The 21,462-nt window shown below is 43.5% G+C and overlaps 1 protein-coding gene across 3 annotated transcripts in view; it reads right to left on the bottom strand.

Moving 5' to 3' along the window:
* The window catches only part of PSIP1 (PC4 and SRSF1 interacting protein 1), a 68,094-nt gene that overhangs the window by 29,671 nt on the left and 16,961 nt on the right, over positions 1–21,462 (bottom strand). For all 3 annotated transcript variants that reach the window (XM_075931544.2, XM_075931546.2, XM_075931545.2), the window contains 4 exons: positions 18,169–18,285; positions 16,013–16,117; positions 11,297–11,359; positions 4,556–4,679 (listed from right to left, as the gene is read on the bottom strand). In XM_075931544.2, the coding sequence (XP_075787659.1) occupies positions 4,556–4,679; positions 11,297–11,359; positions 16,013–16,117; positions 18,169–18,285 (409 nt within the window). The remainder of the gene's footprint in view (positions 1–4,555; positions 4,680–11,296; positions 11,360–16,012; positions 16,118–18,168; positions 18,286–21,462) is intronic.

Raw genomic sequence — 21,462 nt, 5'->3', positions numbered from 1 at the left:
ATCTATACAGGCAGTCCCCGGGTTACGTACAAGATAGGGACTGTAGGTTTGTTCTTAAGTTGAATTTGTACGTAAGTCGGAACTGGCGTCCAGATTCAGCCGCTGCTGAAACTGACCAGCGGCTGACTACAGGAAGCCCAATGCAGAGTTTCTCTGCCCCGGGCTTCCTGGAATCAGCTGCTGATCAGTTTCAACAGCGGCCAAATCTGGACGCCTGCAACAGAGCAGCTGGGGCGCTGCCGGGTAGGTCCCTGCAGCGCCGCACCTCAGCGCTGCAGGGACCATCCCGGCAGCACCACAGCTGCTCTACCCCAGATGTCCCCAAGTCAACTGCTGCTGAAACTGATCAGCCGCTGATTCCAGGAAGCCCTGGGCAGAGCAACTCTGCCTCCGGCTTCCTGTAGTCAGCCGCTGGTCAGTTTCAGCAGTGGCTGACTTGGGGACGCCTGGGGCAGAGCAGCTGGGGTGCTGCTGGGTTGGTCCAGTAGCGCCGAGGAGCGGCGCTACTGGACCAACCCAGCAGCACCCCAGCTGTTCTGCCCCGGGCGTCCTGATTCAGCCGCTGCTGAAACTGACCAGCAGCAGCTGAATCAGGACACCTGGGGCAGAGCAGCTGGGGTGCTGCTGGGTTGGTCCAGTAGCGCCGAGGAGCGGCGCTGCGGGACCAACCCGGCAGCACCCCAGCTGCTCTACCACAGGCGTCCACGAGAAAAGCCTCGTCTGCTGGGGGGGGGGGGCTATGCTATTAATAGCTATGCTATTAATGTAGCTGAAGTTGCATAATTTAGACCACTCTCCCCGTAATGTAGACCAGGCTGTAGAAGCAACTTATCTGTTGTTCACATTAAGGATATTAAGAGGCAGGTAATTGGGTAGTTGATACAATTTGTATCAACTACATGATTACTTGATAAGGGAAGGTGCTCAGCAGGAGATACCTCTGCTGCAGCTCTGCAGTTTAAATTCACTAAGAGCTGGGCATGTAGTCAGCCTACTATATTTAAACTGCAGAACCGCAGTAGGGGTAGCTCCTGGACCTGGTGCAAGCCAGGACCGAGGCAGGCTTGTTCAGTCCTGGCTCATGCTGGGTCCAGCAACGCCTCTCTATGGGGGCCACGGACAGGAGCTGCTGTGGAACAGCCTCTGCTTGCGGCCAGCCTGCTGCTGACAGGGCTGCCAGCACAGCCCCTGTTCACAGCCAGCTCCAGGCACCACAGACAGGGGCTGCTTTTGTTGCAGCAGCTCCCGTCTGTGGGGAGGTCCCAACTCCCTATTAGGACCCTCCACGGACAGGGGCTGCTGCCTGAGTAACCTTCCCTAGCCCCTCCACACCGTTGCCTCTGATATAGAGGCAGCAAGGGGGGAGGGGATTGTGAGTAGTTGACTCGACTATCCGATAAGCTAAGGCTCATAGTAGTACATTAAATCTTGCTACTTTCAAAAACAGAGCAGAATTGTTAGCAATATTTTTCATATTACACAGATTTCATAGGCAGTCCAGTTCTCTGTTTAAGATGTTTACCAAACTATTCACTGCTTTTACTGTTCCTCAAAGAAATCTCTGCAGTCCCTCAAATGTTTTTCTTACTCTTGTCTGAGCTCCCTATAGGTTTTGTGTTCAGGTATCCAGAAATGAATGCTTTATTCCAGGAACATTCTTATCACTGCTGCACAAAGAAATTACCACCTACATAATGAAAAGAAAAAAAGCTTGTCTGTGCAAGAGACAGAGCTTTCCCAAGGGTTGGTCTGAACATCCACAGGAACAAAGGACAATCACAAACGCCAACAACTTCTTATCCTAGTACAAGGCACATCTTCCTGGACTTTGCTTTCCCTAACATATATCAATGTGTGTTGAGTGCTTCATAAAAAAATCCAAAATGAAAGCCACTTCATTGCACCTACTTTTCATATGAGAGAGCAAATGAGAGCTCAAACTCATAACAGTTATTAGTCACGCTGCTTAATTCACTACTTAAAGGTGCTCAGACATAATGGTTGTAAGTGTGGTGTAATCTACATGGAACAGCATACCCCTATTATGTCTGAGATCCCTTTTGAATAATCACTCTTCCTTATGTTACATTATGTTACATTCCTTAACTGTTACATTATATTTATTTTGAGTCCCATCTTTGGTTTATTTCAATTTTGTCTCTGGAAACCTTTACTATTAATAGAAATGTATCTTTATTGATGGCAACTGAGAAGTCATTTTCAGTGTGGTAATTTAGAACATTTAAGATATAATTTAAGTGTTCCTTTTTACCCAGCATAATAGAGCCTGATGAACCTTTAATGAAAGGTGAAATAAATCTAGCAGCCACAAATATATATGCTTTAATTAATGGGCATACTAAAGAATCTGCAGTAATACAAAGAACATTTGCCTGACGTCCCATATAATAATACCTATCTCTTATAAAAAAAATTGCATTAGTAGCTCTCAAAGCACTTCACAATCTTTAGTACACTTATCCTCACACAGTTGCCCAAGGAGGTTATGAAACTATTGTACTACTCCATTGCTGGCAAATAATTCCAGGTAAATACTCAGTTTGTTACATGTCCTCTTCTGGAATCACAGAAATGCTGTGTCCTGCTCCAAGTGGCACCTCAGGATACCTTATGCCAGGGCTGCTCAACATGCAGCCTGTAACCCATTTGTCTGTGGCCTGCAGTGCAGTTTGAGTTGATGTGTTTTAGTAGTTAAATTCCTGGACTTTTGTATATGCAACCACACTTAAGGTGCAGCCCTCGGCATGTGCTGTGAGTATCATTTTGGCCCTGAGGGCTTCCAAAGTTGAGTAGCTTTGCCAATGCTCTCACAACTAAAACAGATATCCAAATAATCAATAGTGCTCTTCTCTTACTTGTTTAATTGTAGCCCACAGGCATGCTTTACAAAGTATCAGTTTTATAACTTTTGTGATAAATATAAATCTAGGCCACAAGGAAATAACTAGCTTTTACCAAACTCTATAGACAAAGCAGCGTTCTGCAACAGCTGTGACATCAACAGCATGGTGAGGGGATACTTGTATCGCAATTGTCACGTTACTGGATTTTAGGGAAGCAGCCAGATTACTGGTGCACCCGGGGGGGGGGGAGGGTTTTGGCCCCAAAAGTGGTACAAAGGGGGCCATTTGAGGTGTCAAATAGAAGCTTACTTTCTTCTGATTCTATGTATGCTATTCATGTAATTGTATAATGTCTGTGTGTGAAGTTATAAGCATGCACTTGGTATGGGTACTGAATGTTTCTCTGTATGTGGTTGAGTAATGGGCAGAGCTTGACCTATAGACATGCTAATGAGCAAGTCTCTATGGAACAATAGCCCTCCACAGGCCAAGAACACACCTCAAGAATAGGGACTGTTACCTAAGGGCTACCAGCAGGGAACACAAGAATAGGCTGCTGTCCAGGTGACCTGCTGTGGCCAAAAAGAGACGGGGAAGAAGGTATAAATATGCCATGTGGCCGACTCCATCTTGGTGCTCAGCTCAGCCATTCATCCCAGAGACAGCAGTGCAGGGATCGAAGAGCCAGAAAGAGCTGTGGACCCATCCTGACGCAGGATGTTCACCAAAGACTTTAAAGCCAGCAGTTATAATATCTCTGCTGCGAGCCTGCATCGAGAACTGGGAGATTCGATGCATGTAATGTATGATACTTTAGCAACCGTGATCTCATGCTTTTCTTTCTTGTAGTAATAAACCTTAGATGTTAGATTCTAAAGGACTGGCTCAGCGTGATTTGTGGGTAAGATCTAGAGGGTAAATTGACCTGGGATCTGTGGCCGGTTTCTTGAAACTGGACAGAACTTGTTCAGGGAAGGTGAGATTGGGCTCTAGAACCCCTCACCTGTGCATGAGGCCTGGGGCCATCTAGGGTGTTGGAGGGGTTTTGCTAGTGAGGCTTCAGGCAGGCAGCTGAAGCACTCTGTGGGACTGGCTTGTGGCCTGTTTGGAAAGGTCTCCAGTCTGGGGGCTATAAGGAGCCCCGAATTTGAGCAATTTGCCCTGAGTGGACACCCGGCCTGGTCCGTCACAGCAATGTAATACATATATTAATTCAGTGAACTTGTCACAAAATCTAATAGCTGAAACTCAATATTTGAATACTCGGCACACAACCCTAGTCCTACGCTGTTTAATACTTTGAGGTGACCTTTAGCACTAAGTTATGCTTACATTACGTCTTACATCACTTGGAGGTGTGATATTACACTGGCATAAGCGAAGGTACGTACAGTGCTATGCTGATAGAAGAGCTTCTCCCACCTTCACAGCTCACCACTGCCACTTGTTGCAGGTGGTTTAATTATGTCAATGGGAGAGGTCACTTCTATCAGCATAGAGCAGAAACACAAGACATCTTACAGTGGTGCAGCTACACCAGTACAGTTGTACCACTATAAAGCTCTCTAATGTAGACACAGCCCTAGAGAGCAAATACATTGTAATACTTGTATATCTATACAAGTAAATTTTCCATTCTCTATTAAAAATTAAATGGGGAAAACATTAAGTCAGACTTATGGTGAAATTACCTGCTGGTCTTCCTCTTTTAGGGCTTACTTTAGAAGTCACAACAACTGCAGTTGTTGCTGCTGCCACTGTTGCAGCTGCTCCCACAGCTACTGCTGCTTCCTCAGCTTCTGCTTGTTTTTCAGACTGTTTCAAAGGATACAATTCATATAATTAAAACCAGTAAACTTCCTTCGCCTCTGTTCTCCCACCTACTTCGCAGGGCTTGTCTATACTTACAGCTAAAACAGCACTGCTGCAATCGATGTAGCAGTGTTGATTTAGTGGGCCTGGTGAAGGCAAGCTAAGTCAATAGCAAAGCAATCTCTTGTCAAAGTCTCTACCTCACCTCCCCAAGAGCGGAAGGTAAGTCAGCGGGAGAGCATCTTGGGATAGACACTACTCTAAGTCAACCTAAGCTATGCTGACTTGAAGCAGTGTCACTTAGATCGATTTACAATGTTAGTGCAGACCAGCTCTCATTTTTGCTCTGACATAATATACACACACCACTCATATACACCACAAATGCAGCAGTGTCAACCATGACACACATGCATATGCTGGGTATCAGCTGAAAACACTTATACGAAGTTTTAATAATTTAGACTACATTTAAAATATAGTGGTTTATCCACACTATGAAAACTAGACCATACAATAATTTTCAGATTTAAATAAAAAATACACATGCATTCATGCACAGAATAGTAGCTAGTATATCACACATGTTCAGATAACTTCAGAGTTATAAACAGTCCTGGAAAAAAATTAGACAGATCTGTAAAAATTAAGTCTTTGAAAGATTACTTATAATGTACATTCTTTTACTGTTAAAGACTGCTTCTGGAACTCAAAAAAAAAAAATAATTATGGGACAGTATATGAACTTTACCTGTTCTCTGATGTGGGTACCTATTGCTATGTGATCCATGACAACTGCATAATTAATTCTCCCTTTTCTTCCCCTAACCTCTCTAGCTTCGCAATACAGTAACTTAGTGGAGCTATTCAGAGAACTGACAGCCCAAACTGAGAGGATAATCTATACATTCTGATTAATAAACATTAATAAACAAATATCTTGCCTAGAGATGGTGACTATCTACTTACTATTTATATAAAATAAATGAAAATACAGGCAGTCCCCGGGTTACGTACAAGATAGGGACTGTAGGTTTGTTCTTAAGTTGAATTTGTATGTAAGTCAGAACTGGTACATATTGTACCCCAGGTGTCCCCGATTCAGCCGCTGCTGAAACTGACCAGCGGCTGACTACAGGAAACCCGAGGCAGAGCTGCTTTTCCCCAGGCTTCCTGGAATCAGCCACTGATCAGTTTCAGCAGCAGCTGACTTGGGGACACCTGGGGTAGAGCAGCTGGGGTGCTGCCAGGTTGGAAAGGCAGCGCCCCAGCTGCTCTGTCCCAGGCGTCCAGATTCAGCCGCTGTTGAAACTGACCAGCAGCGGCTCAATCAGACATGCCTGGGGCAAAGCAGCTGGAGTGCTGCTGGGTTGGTCTGGTAGCGCCGACCCTTGGTGCGGCGGGACCAACCTGGCAGCACCCCAGCTGCTCCTGGGGACGCCTGGGGCAGAGCAGCTAGGGTGCTGCTGGGTTGGTCACGCAGTGCCGAGGAGCGGCGCTACTGGACCAACCCAGCAGCACCCCAGCTGTTCTGCCCCATGCGTCCTGATTCAGCCGCTGCTGAAACTGACCAGCGGCTGATTCCAGGAAGCCCGGGGCAGAGCAGCTCTGCCTCGGGCTTCCTGTAGTCAGCCGCTGGTCAGTTTCAGCAGCAGCTGACTTGGGGATGCCTGGGGCAGAGCAGCTGCGGTGCTGCTGGGTTGGTCCAGTAGCGCTGCACCTCGGCGCTGTCGGACCAACCTGGCAGCCCCCCAGCTGCTCTATCCCAGGCATCCTGATTCAGCCGCTGCTGAAACTGACCAGTGGTGAGAAAAGCCTGGTCTGCTTGGGGGGGGGGGGGGAAAGAGGGGCGCACTAGCTGCATCCCCCCCCCCAGCAGACCAGGCTTTTCTCACTGCGGAAGACGGGGGCGGTGGGACCGCGGCGCGTCTCGGCGGTCCCGCCGCCCGCGTCCTCCACGGCTTTGCTCTGCGTCTCCCTGGTCTGCTGGGGGGGGGAGGGGCACGCAGCTAGTTCGGGGTTCCTTCACCCCATTCTTAAGTAGGGATCCGACGTAAGTCGGATCCACGTAACCCGGGGACTGCCTGTAGTTTTATGGCAAAGGAAGATCCTAATAAAGGAAACCCAGGATTTTTCCATCTCTCTACACAAATGCTGCAAAAAGGTGAAAAATAAAGACTAAGAGTATCCCTTCCAGCTGAAACTTAATTCAAATTAGGATGCCCTGCATGGCACCTCAGGGAGCTTGAAGAGTGCCTTTCAGTGACAGAAAGTTACGGATATAGGTAGATTTTACTTTTCTCCTTTGTGGGGCTCCTGGTGCTCTATGATCAATTTACAGCTAGGAAGTAATCAGCTGTAACCAATCTCCACAAACAGGAAGAAAACAGAATCAAGAGGGAGAACAACTTACACCTCTGAGGGTTTCATTTGTTTGTTCATTCATTCTGGAGTCTACATGCCTGACTGAATGAGCTCTCAGAGAAGGAAGGAAATCTCTGATGAACAATTTATAGATCTGACAAATTCCTGAATGTATTTATCTGGAAACATTGGCTAGGGGACACTGTATCTCTTCTGAGGTCAGCCACCTAATCCTAAAATTGCACCTCATTTCCTTCAAAGATTTGTTTTGTGTAAAAAAAAAAAAAAAAAAAAAAAAAGACGGTAAGTCATGACACAGCTAAGTTTACAACCTTTTCTGGAAGGCCTTAGAACATGTGGAATACAAATAAATAATGCATCACAAGAACAGCAGGTCACCCAATGAAATTAATAGGCAGCAGACCTAAAACAAACACAAGGAAATACTTTACACAATGCACAACCAGTGGAACTGTTGACAGGGTATACTGTGAAAGCCAGAAGTGTAACTGGGTTCGAAAAAGAATGAGATACGTTCACAGAGAATACCAAAATGGTCTGGGATGCAACTACATGCTCTCGGTGTCCCTAAGCTTTCAGCCTCCAGAGCTAACACTGGGTAACGGGATGTACAACTCAATGGCTCTGTTCTGTTCTTTCCTCACCATCAGAAGACAGTGGGCTAAATGGATTACTGACCTGACCCAGTTTAGCCACTCTTATGTTTAAATAAATGGGTACAAATTAAAACAATAATTTCAGGAGACCAAAAATGTTGGTGAGGCCTAAAAATCACCACATCTGCAAAAAGCTACAAGTAAGGAACTTATTAATGCTCCTCATTTATGTAACTACTTACAGAAAAGCAGGTTAATAGGAAATAGGGGAGGATTCTGCCATACTTTTTTTTAAAAAAAGGTTAAAAGTGATTATTTGAAGCATTAAATAATGCAAATAGACTCCAGACAGTCTCTCTCAAGAGATGCAGGTTTAAAGGACTAGCAAGTGTGAGGCTGAAAGTGGAATGACTATACCACAAGATCTGTCACGGTACAAGCTGAACTTTCAGGAAGGTAGGACTTCTGTCCAATCAAGAGCCCTGTCTAGAAGAAACTTCAGATGATATAATTCTGGTTGTAATGGGATTGTTAGTGTTTAAAAATCAGAGTAAGTATCAAGTTCTCAAAATGGATTTATGGACAGTTTCAAAATATGTGCAATAAGTTCACATGCGCTACCAATTATTCATACTCTAGAAAGAAAATCTCTCATATTTTATGCCAAGTGTCTCAAGAACTGAAGGTCTGGAAATCTGAGGGGGTCCTCGACAAGAAGTTCCCCTTACACCAAGAGGTTCAGGGATGCTGAAACATAGCTTTAGAAATCTGAAAGACTCTCAACATCTAGGCAACCACATTTCTGTTAAATAGTTAAGGAATCCTCCCTACTTAAGGAATCAATGGTTTATTTCTTATTCTTTAAAATTCTTAGCCACAAAGGCCAATTTTTTGCTTAAAAAAATCATTAGATGCTTTGCATTGCAAGCTCCTCATGTGCACTTAATGAGAGTTTTGAAAACACCTAGTTGACACTACTGAAAAATATACAATAATAATCTACAAAACATCCTGCTCCAGTAAGAAGAGAGATTCCTTTGCTTTATTTGGGAATTTTAACTTTACCTACTTGTTCCTACTTGTGGGCATTACTTACTACAAACTCAAATATGCTTTTAAAAAACTGGGATATAGTTTTCCAGGTTTGTTTGTTTTACAAAAATAAAACAAAACAAAAACACCCCCACATCCTCCAGATTACATTTTGTTCAACAGCTACAGAATTTTTGCAATAGGATATATTACACAACCAGTGTTATACTCCATCCGTACAGAGAGGGAATGAGAAAAGAAAAACCAAACAGAGCTTGAGCAGAACTGAATAAAAATGTTTTCATTATTATAAACTTGCAGTGTCTAAAAGGTAAGAAAGCTGACAGTTTGTTGTGTGAAGTGCCTAGCACATTTTTTGGCACTATAAACATTTTTACCTTCCCGTTCTTGATTTCTCCATCCATTCTATAGAGCTTAATTTCTAAAAATCAAATTGGCCATGTATTATGTTATGTAGAATTAAAATACAGAACTGCTCAATAACTTATTCTAAACACCAAAGTACAAAATCCTTGATTTACACTAACTATAAACATGTCAACAAGCACCTACCACAAAGAACAGACATTCTCTTTTATGGAAGCACCTAACAAATCCAAAATCAATATTTAAAAGCATAAAAGATTAGCTGATTTGGGGAAGAGTAGAAAAATGGCACCAACTTATATGAAGCTACTGAAGTAGCAGCATCAGAACGATCTTTATTGAGACAGAGATGAAGAAAATGCCAGCACAGAGGCAACATTCCACCACTTACCAAGAAATCTGTGAACCTAAAATTTTGGGTGACTGCTCACAAATATTCTGTTGACCTCATCTGGACTACTTGTACACGCGAGTGCTCACAAACAGGAATTCAAATGATAAAAAAACTCTACATTAATACACAGTTGAAGTTGCATGGTAATATTGTGTTCCCTTGCAGAACACTGAGTTGAGTAAAACTCAAACGTCTGAAAACCAGGAAATACAGTTTGCATAGGCAAACTACTATCCTCTTTTAGTAATGTCCAGTTAACACACATACTCCCATTCTGTCAATCCTATGTCTACTGAAATGTACAAGCTCTTCGCCACTTTTTACAATCCATTCACATTCACTCATAGGATTCCATCTTTCCAACCTACCCCTGCTCAAAACTCCCACCCTCTGGGGAAAAAAAAACAACCACCAAACACCACCACAAAAACAGGTTGCCCATGCCCTCTTCAAGCAATGCCTCACTATGCACAAACTCACACTGGTCTCTGAAACTTATGACTCAGCAGGTTCCAGACCATACACTTAATACACTTGCCAACCCCCCAGAAAGAATACCATGTGTACAATTTAAGAACTAATTCAGACTTTTACAAATATCCTAACACCTATAGGCTTTCATCTCGGCCTACACTTTCACTTAAGCATCATTAAAACGTTAGAATTCTTCCATATTCTACCTCATTGCTGACAATACCTTTGTTACAAAAGCCTTATGTCCTGCTACTGATATAACCTCCACAATATTGTATGGAAATAATATGTACTGCATCTTAAAGGTACACGTGAACCTCTTCCTTTTCCTCCCACAAGACTAAAAATACCAGTGGCTGGTGCGTTTATCAAGGAAAAGAGCATCAAAACAATCCCTCCAACTACCCAGACAAACATGGAGTGGTCGCATAGAAATCCTCTCAATAATTTTTTTCTGTAATCCTTACGGGTTGCATATTTGTTCAAGTAAATGAGTGAACATGTTCATCAATAATGTCCACAATTGGTTTTCATAAAGACTAGTTTTTCCCCAAAGTAATGCAGCACCCAGTGAGAACATTTAGATATTCTGATCTTTAGCTTTGCTCAAAATTTACCTGCTAGAAACTCTTTGAAAAATGGCTATTACCTCAGGACTTGGATCTCCACAATTCCTGGCTCAAATGACCCCAAGTTTGGGTTGCTAATCCTAACCGAGAGGTTGAGACATAACCTTAACTACAGTAGCACTGCCATGCCACTATTATAAAGATGCCAAAAGGTTAGTCAGTCTCATCCCTCTTGCATTCTCAGAGCTATATCAATCTCAAGGAGATAATCATACTGAAGACATTTCTTAAATCTAAAAAACTTGAATTTAGTAGACTGCTTCTGTGTAAGCGTCCAATGAAAGGGAGCTTTTCTGTACTATGGGATTTACTGGCATTTGCATTGTATTCTAAAGCAGTGTTTCTCAAAATGGGCAGTGGGCCCACTTTGAGTAAGCTGCTAATAGGCCACTCTGATTTGTTTACTTAACAGCTCCGTAACCATGGAGGCTCATGGCTCCCCTTGGCTGCTAATGGTAAACCACAGCCAATGGGAGCCATGAGGCTCCGTGGCCGTGGAGCCAGTAAGTAAACAAGCCAGAGGAACCCCTTAGCAGCTCTCTCAAAGTGGGCCCAAAGCCCACTTTGAGAAACATTGTTCTAAAGGAATTTAGTAAATGAATGAATTGTTGATATACTGCTTGCAATTTTGTTACTGAAAAAAAAAAAAAAAAAAAAAGATTATCCAATAAGAAAGCCACCATCACAAAATGACTGATAAGGTAGAGAAATCAAGTATGTTACCTTTCTTTTTCTCCCTCTTCTAGCAACTTTAGGAACAGGTACATCATTAGCTTTCACCAGATCCTGAAAAAGTAGCATTTACAGGATTAGCAAAAAATATAAGAATTAATTCAAGTTATTATGATGCTTGAAGAATCATCTAACCGTAGCCTTTACTATATATTTTAGCAAAAGACTCTACTCTATGCACACATAAATGTATGTGTTATCAAGTATCAATATTAGGCAATTTATGTTTATTTCTAAAACTGCAGTAGAAGATTAAGAATCAGAGACACCCCTCTTCAGAGACAGTGAAAGGCATAATGACTTGTTCTGAACTTTAGTAAATTGCAAATTAAATACTAATTAAAATTTTATTTAATATGAATGGCCATATTTTATTGAACTCATCAAATCACACAGAGGCAGCAGGGGAAGGTGGGAGCCACCTCCTCCTGAGAGGAGCTCGGGGCCCCACATGGACTGGGGCTGCTATTTGTCCCATGCTGCCTCCAAAACCGGACCCTCCCACCCCCGGGGGATCAGCTCCACCTGCCACCCTACGCCGCTGCCTCTGATACAGTACTGGCTGCCAGTCCCGACCCCGGGGATTATTTTAGTAACCATTAAAATTATTGCAGCTAAACGATTACTTAAATACATAACATCTAACATCCCTAGTCAGAGCTGATAGGGGAATGAATGTGGCTCAGGTGACCTATGATGTCTGGAATATGGCCCTTGGCTGCAACCTTGGCTTTGGTGAAAAGCCCAAGGAGTCCAAAAGGACCACTGCACAGGGGGCTGCCATCAGGCTGACCACAGCACTGTTCCCAAGTAGATATGGATTTTCTGCCCTCACTGTGGTGGGACCTGTTCAAGTCAGACTCGGAAGTATCTGTGAAGGAAGACCACAGAAGAACCATACTTCTTGGTCACAAAGTTTTAGGGGTCAGGGCTCAAAGATCAATCCTGTTTCTCTGCCTGATTCGGTGCCAGGGAGAGATGTACCCAGGTGTAGGGATGTAAGTGACTAGTCGACTACCCGATAAGCAAATGCTTAACAGGTAGTGGAGCAGGTACTCGAATAGTTACTTCCCCCTCTCTGGCTGCCTCTCTCTGACAGAGGCAGCAAGGCAGGGAGGAAGCAGGAGCCGGTGCAGGGGAGATCTGGGTTAAAAGCTGGTTCCCACCAGCACCATCTCCGCGGGGCTCAGAGGAGGCAAAAGGCAGATGGGAAATGGTGCGAGTGGGGAGAGAGACAGTCCCACTCATGCCAGTCCCGACAGTCCTGCTGCCTCTCTCCCTTTGAAATGTACAAGAGCTAGCGGGTGACACATGTACATTTCAAAGGGAGAGAGGCAGTGGGATAGCGAGCAGCCCCCTTATCGACTAATTGAGTAGTCGATGGAAATTCCATCAACTACTCTATTAGTTGATTAATCGAAATTTAACATCCCTACCCAGGTGGGGGACAGGCAGGCCATCAAGGCTGGTTTACTCCTAAAAAGTGCCCTGGAAGGGGCTGCTGCTGGCAACTTTCTTCATTTGGGGAAAGAGCAGCACCAAGTACTATGCAGGAGCTTCTACAGAATATGGAACGCCTCCAGTGCCGAGGGTAGACAAAGCTCACATATAGATTCTGGTGAACAGGCTGGGAGTGGACTCAAATGCCTTTTACCAAAGGCACAAGTGGACTCAACCAACATTGAAGATGCAACTGGATCAGAGCAGCCCAACTTGGGTCTCATAGCTGCCAAGTCCTTAATTCTGGCTGGGAGAGGATCTTCCCTCCAGATCTTCCCCTGTCCAATATCCTCTTCTTCTTCTGTGGCACTGGCAATACATAGCAGTGCCTATGAGCAGTGTGGAAACTGTGGGAAGAGCCCATAAGGTGCCAGAAGTCTTTAACAGGCACCAGGGAGAGTGAGGATGGTGATGGCACACTGGGTATGAAGCAAGAGACACTCCATGCAGGGTATGTTGAGGCAGATCAGGCTAGGGCCTTTGTGCTGCCTCCATTAGTAAGACCTGGAGGTGCTGATCTCTGTCTTACAACGTGCAAAGTGAAAATGTCTCGCAAATTTCACAGTCACCGTTTTGATGGTCCTCTCCTACACACTTCAAACACTAAGTGTAAGGGTCACTTCTGTGCATATGTTTGCCACAGTTTTCATAGAATCACAGAACATTAGAATTGGAAGGGACCTCGAGAGGTCATCGATTCCAGTCCCCTGTCCTCACGGCAGGATCCAGTACCATCTAGACCATATGTCTGTCTAACCTGCTCTTAAATATCTCCAGAGATGGAGATTCTACAACCTCTCTAGGCAACTTATTATAGTGTTTAACCACCCTGACAGTTAGGAACTCTTTCCTAGTGTCCAACCTAAACCTCCCTTACTGCAGTTTAAGCCCATTACTTCTTGTCCTATCCTCAGAGGCCAAGGAGAACAATTTTTCTCCCTCCTCCTTGTGATACCCTTTTAGATATCTGAAAACTGTTATCATGTCCCTTCTCAGTCTTCTCCTTTCCAAACTAAACAAGCCCAATTCTTTCAATCTTTCTTCATAGGTTATGTTCTCTAGACTGTTAATCATTTTTGTTGCTCTTCTCTGGACCTTCTCCAATTTCTCCACATCTTTCTTGAAATGTGGTGCCCAGAACTGGACACAATTCTCCAATTAAGACCTAATCAGTGCAGAGTAGAGCAGAATAATGACTTCCTGTGTCTTGCTCACAACACGCGTATTAATACATCCAGAATCATGTTTCACAGACATTGAAACCTGGAGTCTCTGCATGCCTTGGTGCTAAAGGCATGGGGGAGGGGAAAAAACCTCCCAACTGAAAATTCTTTTAACACTAGATGACTAAGAACTGTAACCCATTAACAACTACAAGAACAGCAAATGAAGTCAATGGACTGCTGCTTCATTTGCAAACAACAGCACAGGGGAGTTCCAGCTAGTCATCACCAGTGGTTAGAAGTAACTGAGGAGGGGGTGGGTCAGCAGGGCTCCATATCTGGCACCATGAAGGCACCACTTCAGGGGATGCCCAGACCAACCTATATCTAGCTGCTAGAGGGAAAACGTTCTGGATACCATGCATTTACATACACCCAATTGGAATGCACATGAACAAACACACGGAAAAGAACAGTGTAAATTTATAAATGTTGTAAGTATTGTTCATTGTAACTGGAGTCAAAGTCTAGAACATAAGCTTAATTACCTTTACCTAATTTGCATAGATGGCTGGATAGTTACTAGGGATGTTAAGAGTTTGACTAACCACAACAAGCTGGTGCTTATCAGTTAATGGTCTCAGTTAAACTCAGCCAGTTCCTGGGGAGGCAGCTTAACTGTGGCAAAGCAGCAAAGTCTCCTTCCCCAGAGCTGGGTGGGCAAGGGGGCTCTGCAGTATAAAGCTTAGCAGTATAAAGGTTAGCTTTGCTTTATACTGCAGAGCCCACAACGCGTAAACCACTAAGATTATTAGCAGCTACACAGTTACTGTATTAAATGCTTTTTTAACATCCCTAATATTTACTCTAATAATTAAGAGCTAAAGTCTGCATTCAGATGCATGTTCTTAACTCCCAACAACTTTAATCAGTTATATAAACATATAATCAGAACTTGATTTTACATTTTAAGTCACTCTTGAAACATGTTAGAGGATTATTCTGTTAGTGACTGTAACTGATATATAATATTTGTACTTAGACTTATCAATGCATCTTTGTAGTACAGTATTACATTGCTGAGTAAGCTCAGAATTTAGTAATCCCAAACTGTGGTACACATATTACTTCACTTGTAAGTGGTATGTCAGAAACTTTTAAAAGTTTGAAACACAGTCATCATGTTCACTGCAGGGCACCAGAAAAATCACCAAGAAACAAAAAATGTAAATCAGTCTCCTGGCCACATTCAGCCCGAATGGTGAACTACACTTCTGTCACCATGCCAGTACTGCATTTATTTAGTAGTGATTTAAAATATTGTAAGTAAGTAAGTTAATAAATAAATATGTAAAAAAATGTGCAACAAAATAAAAAACCTAAGTAAATTTCAGCTCATGTTCAATAATATCCAGATAAAAATTAGTAGGAACTTTGAATTTAAAAGTAAACAGGCTAAAAAAAAGAAATCAAGTCACTGAACATATTTCAACAGCACATCAAAATATATCAAGACCTTTTATGATGTCTGTTTCTTATAATTTGACGATCACAAAAGACAAATAATAGTGGCTGCTTCATTGTGTGTTTTTGATGTATTGTCTAAAAAAGTGAGATATCTGTCAAAAAGAAAAGTCTTAAAACAGCAAACAGCCCAGTGGAAACCCAGAGAATCAGATTCAAATCCGGTGGAGCAAGAACTTAGAACATCCCAGGTGAGTGCTCTAATTACTGGACTATTAGTTATTATAGGATGACTTGTGTTTGAGTGTGTTTTGTTCCATGTAGTATTTCAAGAGGTTTCTTTTTAAACTGAAACAAAAGTAAGTGGTAAAACCTCTTTTTTCTGTCAAATAGAATTGTTGTTTTCAAGCAGCCCTACTTACAAATGAACATTTTAGGCTCCCTTATGCATTTATTTTACTCTAGCATTTGTAAACACTCAACCCTATATTAGGACCTATAATAAATGCGTATGAAGGAGAAATCTGCATGTAGTATTTCAAACATCTGCTTTCGGCAGAAAGAAAAATATCCCACATACTTCACTACTGAGTTTTTCTGAAGGGACATCTTCTTCCTTTGCAGCATCCATCTCTTTTTCCTCTGTTTCAGCTTCAGTGGGTAAATTATCCTGTTTAGCAAGTAACTGTAAATACAAAAATCAAAGTTGCTAAATTTCACAATGTATATTAATTGAAATCTAACAGAACCCCAAAGGAGAGCAGAATCGTCATTGCTATCTAGTTGCTTTCCATCTTTAGAGAGAGAGAAAGAGTGAGTGAGTGTGTGCGCGCGCGCCTAAATTTACTCACAAATATAAGCTACTAGAAGATTTACCTGGCATTGCTCAAGTCCTTTATTCAATTAATTTTCAGTTTTTGGAAAGTAAAATGAAAATGAGCATGCTTCTTTTGAATCATTGCTCTGGGCTGGGGCTAGGGATGAGGGGTTCAGTATGCAGGCTGCTCCAGGGAGAGAGGACTACCACAGCCCTTTCTCACTGCAGCAGCTTGGGGCCAGGTGAGAAGCGCCTCTCCCTGTTCACTGCAGCTCCAGCGAGCACAACAAGGGGAGGGGTGCATGTTCCCCACCTGAGGCAGGTCCAGGTTCATCTGTCCCTTGCGCTCTCCAACCAGAGTAAGGAATGGAGAAAACTGTGTGCTCAGCTGCTCCCACCCTCCTCAAGAGTGCCGGGAGGGGAGGAAGGAGATCCTGAGGGCTGGGAGCTGGGCGGGCAGCTCCTTGTGGGAGGGTGGGGCCAAAACTGCTGGTCAGTGGGGCTCCCTCCTCTGGTGTTCAGCACTGCTGCTGAGGGCCAATGGAGAGAGGAGGCCACTTACAGTGGTCGGCAATATGAAGAGCTTTGGTCCCAGCTGGCCACTCTCTTCCTGGTGCGGCTGCTCCCACCTGCGGTCACTCTGCAGTATAACTGTCCCCCATACTCGCTCCCCACTGTGGTCACTGTAGAGCTTAAGTGTCCCTCCTATCAGACCCCTTCCTCTCCATGTTATGGAAAACAACAGAATCCTAGGCACATCCCATTTTCCTAGCACAGCCAAAATTTGACCTTGCCCTAACGTAGGGTAAGAGGAAGCTGCACACCAAATTTGGTAGCTCTAGCTCTTACCGTTTAGGAGGAGTTCTTGCACCAATGGACTCACAGACGGACTCACGGACAGACAGACAGATTCACAAACTCTCTAAAATATATAGATAGATAGATACTGCTTTTTCCAGAAAGCCTGATTAACTAAGATTTAGATGCTGAAATTAAGATTTTAAAAATTAAAAGTTATATCAACTATTCCTGCCTAATTTTGTGGTTTTACAATCATACACCTCTACCCCTTAAAGCACCCTCTCCCTTTCTGCTACATGAAACATTGATACAAAGGAGATCAAACTTTACTATAGAGGGATGGGATGGGGTGCCTACTCTACACAAGGTCCGGATGGCTTAAAGGGGTTAGGCAGGCCAATTAACAGCCCAGGCTACCCCGATAAAAGAGACAGGAAACAGGCCACTACAGCCAGTCCCTGACTTACAAATGAGTTACGTTCCAAGCACTTGATTGTAACTCGATGTGTTTGTAAGTTGGACCCCACTCATTTCAATGGGACCGCGCTGTTCATTAGCGTGGATCGCCGTTCCTAAGTCGGGGACCGGCTGTAACTGAAAATGGTCTCAACTGGATAGGAACAGGAGGAGTCTGTATAAAGCCCAGAAGTGTGAGCAGCAGGAAGCTGCAAGTTACTCCCTATGAGGAGGGAGCTTGGGCTGGTAAACCCAGGAAGAGAAGGAAGCTAGATAGGCAGGAAACAGAAATTCTCTCCAAGCTGTACTGCCACATAGCTACCTACTAAGTGCTATGCAGGCGCTCAGGCCAGTGGCAGGGAGGGTATGTCTACACTACCACCCTAGTTCGAACTAGGGTGGTTAATGTAGGCAACCGAAGTTGCAAATGAAGCCCGGGATTTAAATGTCCCGGGCTTCATTTGCATCTTGCTGGGCGCCGCCATTTTTAAAGCCCCGGTAGTTCGGACTCCGTGCCCGCGGCTACACGGCTCTCTAATCCGAACTACCTACTCCGTGCCGCGTGTTCATTTAAACTAAATATGTAAAATTGTGTTATCAAAATTCTTAACTGAAAAGATTTCAAAGACAGATACTAAATAGTTATTTATAAAGTCACTTACTTTGGAAGTTGTAGACTTTCTCCTTTTGGCTCCTACTTTTTCTTCACTTCCCTCACTAGGCTCTTGACAGCTTTCCTCAACAGTCTCTTTAACAGGGTTATTAACATTTGGATGGGACTTTAAGACAAAAACAAACATTTCCACATTTATGAAGTCCATAATTTGCTAAAGTAATTAATAATATTTACATTTAGTTTTCACTGTTGGGTTTAAAATTAAAAACAAAATTGTCTTTACCTGTGTTATAAGTAGTCCTATAGCTTATTAGAACCACTAGAAGTCTTACCTGGTGTTGCCTGACTCCAGTCTGGGGTGAGGATATGCACCCTGGCTGCCAGATTCAACCAGGGTTTGACCGGCCAGGGGGGACAGACTGCGCAGGCCACCTCCCAGTGCTCCCTAGGTGTGTGCGTGCCAGCCAGCACGCACCTTTTCCTCAAGACAGGCTAGGGTGTCAGGTGCTGCCAGCCATTGGCTTCTCACTTGAGCAGTTGCTGCCCCATGTTGTAATTCCACAGTATAATTGTTCCTCCCCCCTCCCTTTCCATTTTATAAGAAACAGTTGAATTCAAGGTACATTCCATTGTCCTGACAACTAAACCCTAACCTTGATTTAACTTAGGATAAGAGGAAGCTGCTTGCCAGATTTGGTGGTCCTAGCTCTTATGGTTTAGGAGGAGTTCTTGAACAAATAGACTCATGGATGGACAGAAGACAGCCACACATTTCCAAAATAGATATATTTTAAGAAACCTAGTTTTTTCCACTATACATGATTTTAAAATTTCTCTCAGCTGAGAATAAAATAAAATTTCAAATTTGACTCTCATTTTCCATTCATTAGTAAGTAAATTGTGTTTAGATAAAATACATTTTCCCTTGCAATATTTGTTAAAAAGCTTCCATTGAGATTTAATTACAAATGTTGAGCCAAGTACAACGGGGTAAAATCCTTAGTACACCAGAACTCAATTCCAACACACTGACATTTTCTATCCCCTGCTGAACATAAAACATACTACAAAAGCATTTTCTTGCACATCCCTCCCTCACTATACACGTGACTTGCCATTTAATAATGCCTCAACAAATGCAAAATCTGACACCATTCTTTAAAGCTTTTTGGGCTGTGTGAAGGGGCATTAGACAAAAGTTTGCAGTTTGGCTACAACCAGATAGATGTCTAAGATTGTCCGTCAATGCTAGATGAATTATAAGCAAATGATTGTTTTCAGGAAAGGCAAAAAGGATAAAAAATATTCTTTGATTCAATGAAGATGGGAAGAATAGCATCAGAACTATGGAAATAATAATAAAGGGAAAATCACTTGCCTTTCATTCTGCTTCTCTGCAGATAATATCATGCATGAGTCTCACTCCTAGGACTTACATCTCTATATGAGAGTAGAACACCCCTCTTGATTTTTTCCCCTGTTGAGGGCAGTTGTTTTGGAGTAGAGCCCAAAGCCTCCATACTAATAGCTGGAAACTATCCGCAGCAAAGTATACCCTGTGTACATTCAAACCAGTTCCTTCATTGTTGCAGAGCAACAGCTCTGCTACAGTTAAATAGGTTAAGCCTGGCTTTCTGCCTAAAACTTATCTCTGTGCTCTAAAATCCCATGGTTGCTTGGGCTGCATTGAAATTGTGTGCGCCTCAAAGGAGATGTCGTAGTTATCCAGATTTGGGGCCATTTGACCAAGATAGTCCTGAGATACAGCAGCCAGAAAAAATAGTCTTTTCTTAAAGGTAATAAATTCTGTCATCCAATTTATGTTCATAGATATACATCAAATGAGGGCTCAGGTCATTGCACAATGGTCTCCAATATTCAAGGTTATCACAACAGAATGTATAGCCCTTTGAGGAAACGAAGTTAAAATGTCATTTTAAACTGTCATTTCAAAGAGTTCCCTTTTGGTGCTTATGATTAACAAATTAATCTGACCATATGCAGACAAAGGCTAACTATCTGGAAAACTATTTTTTTTAATCACAGGACCTCGAAGGCTCTAAGGGGACTATTGCAATCCTTAAATCTGAACAGCCTCCCCTCCTACCCCGAGCTCAAATCCAACTTAGTGCAAAAACCTCAAGTAAAAAAGCAAGCATAATGATACAATCTACCACTAACATAAAGGATTGGGGGGAAGAGGGGAGAGGAAAATGTGATCATAATACAACAGAATATTCAGAAAACGAACCTATTTTTTGAAAATACATCACACAAGGAAATTCTAACCAGGAAGAGTGATTAACAGTGAAGAGTAGGTAAGAGTAAGAGGAAAGGCTTTGGGGCTGGGGGTGTGACCCTAGGGGAGTGAGTGACAGGAGGACTGTGGGAGAACAGGGGCAGGGGAGCGGGTCAGCTCCAGATTCCTGTTGTGTATATGCACTGCAAACTGAGGCCCCTAGTAGGGATGTTAAATATTGGTTAACTGAATCATCGAGTAACCTCATTAATTCTTATTGGTTAGTCGACTATTCTATAGTCCCTGGAGGCGGGGCCAGCAGCCAGTGCGCTCTGGCTTCACTCTTGAAGAGCCTTCTGCCACTCTGCGCTGCTGCCTCTGCTTCATGGTGTCAGGAGGGAGCTGGTCTGTGAGGGGACCCAGTTTAAAAGCCAGATCCCATTGCAGACCAGCTGCCTGTCACCCTGTGCTGCTGCCTCTGATAAAGAGGCAGCAGTGTGGGGTGCAGTAGCCCCTGTCTGGGGGACGTATGAGCTCCCTTACCCGGCGCGAGCCAGAACTGAGACGGGCTGCCTGCCCATGTCTCCCACATGTCAAATGCAGAACTGAAGCAGGGGTAGGTCCCGGACCCATTACAAGCCAGGGCTGATCCAGGCTGCTGGCCAGCCTGGTAAAAAATTTACTGGTTTGTGGGGGAAGAAGGAGGGAGGGGGAAGAGAGGGAGGGAAACGTGTATAGTCTATATCATTAACCTATAAGCTTTAGCTTATTGGTTAAATTGACTATACTATTAAATCCCTAGCCCCTACCCATCTCTGGTAGTGGTCACCCTATCATGTGAACCAGGTTCTGTGGGTTACTTTTCTGTGGATGCTTGACCCATGCTCCCTAATCCCTTCCAGTGATTCAAGAGTAACTGCTCATATATGGCTGTTTGAGCCCTGCTCCCAGCTTACACTGTGTGGCTGCCAGGACCTGGGGACCCCTGCCCCTGGACAGAAGTTTCAGTCACATCCTTGTCGCGCTCTCATGACACCCAGATTAGAAGTGGTGGAGCTTGCTTTTTATGGTGTCTGATTTAAGAATGTTAAATACCACATA

This window comes from Pelodiscus sinensis, chromosome 6 (genome assembly GCF_052426305.1).
Source record: "Pelodiscus sinensis isolate ZL-2025 chromosome 6, ASM5242630v1, whole genome shotgun sequence".
NCBI classification, from domain to species: Eukaryota; Metazoa; Chordata; order Testudines; family Trionychidae; genus Pelodiscus; species Pelodiscus sinensis.
The sequence above is the reverse complement of the archived record's forward strand: the minus strand, read 5'-3'. Positions and strand labels throughout refer to the sequence as shown.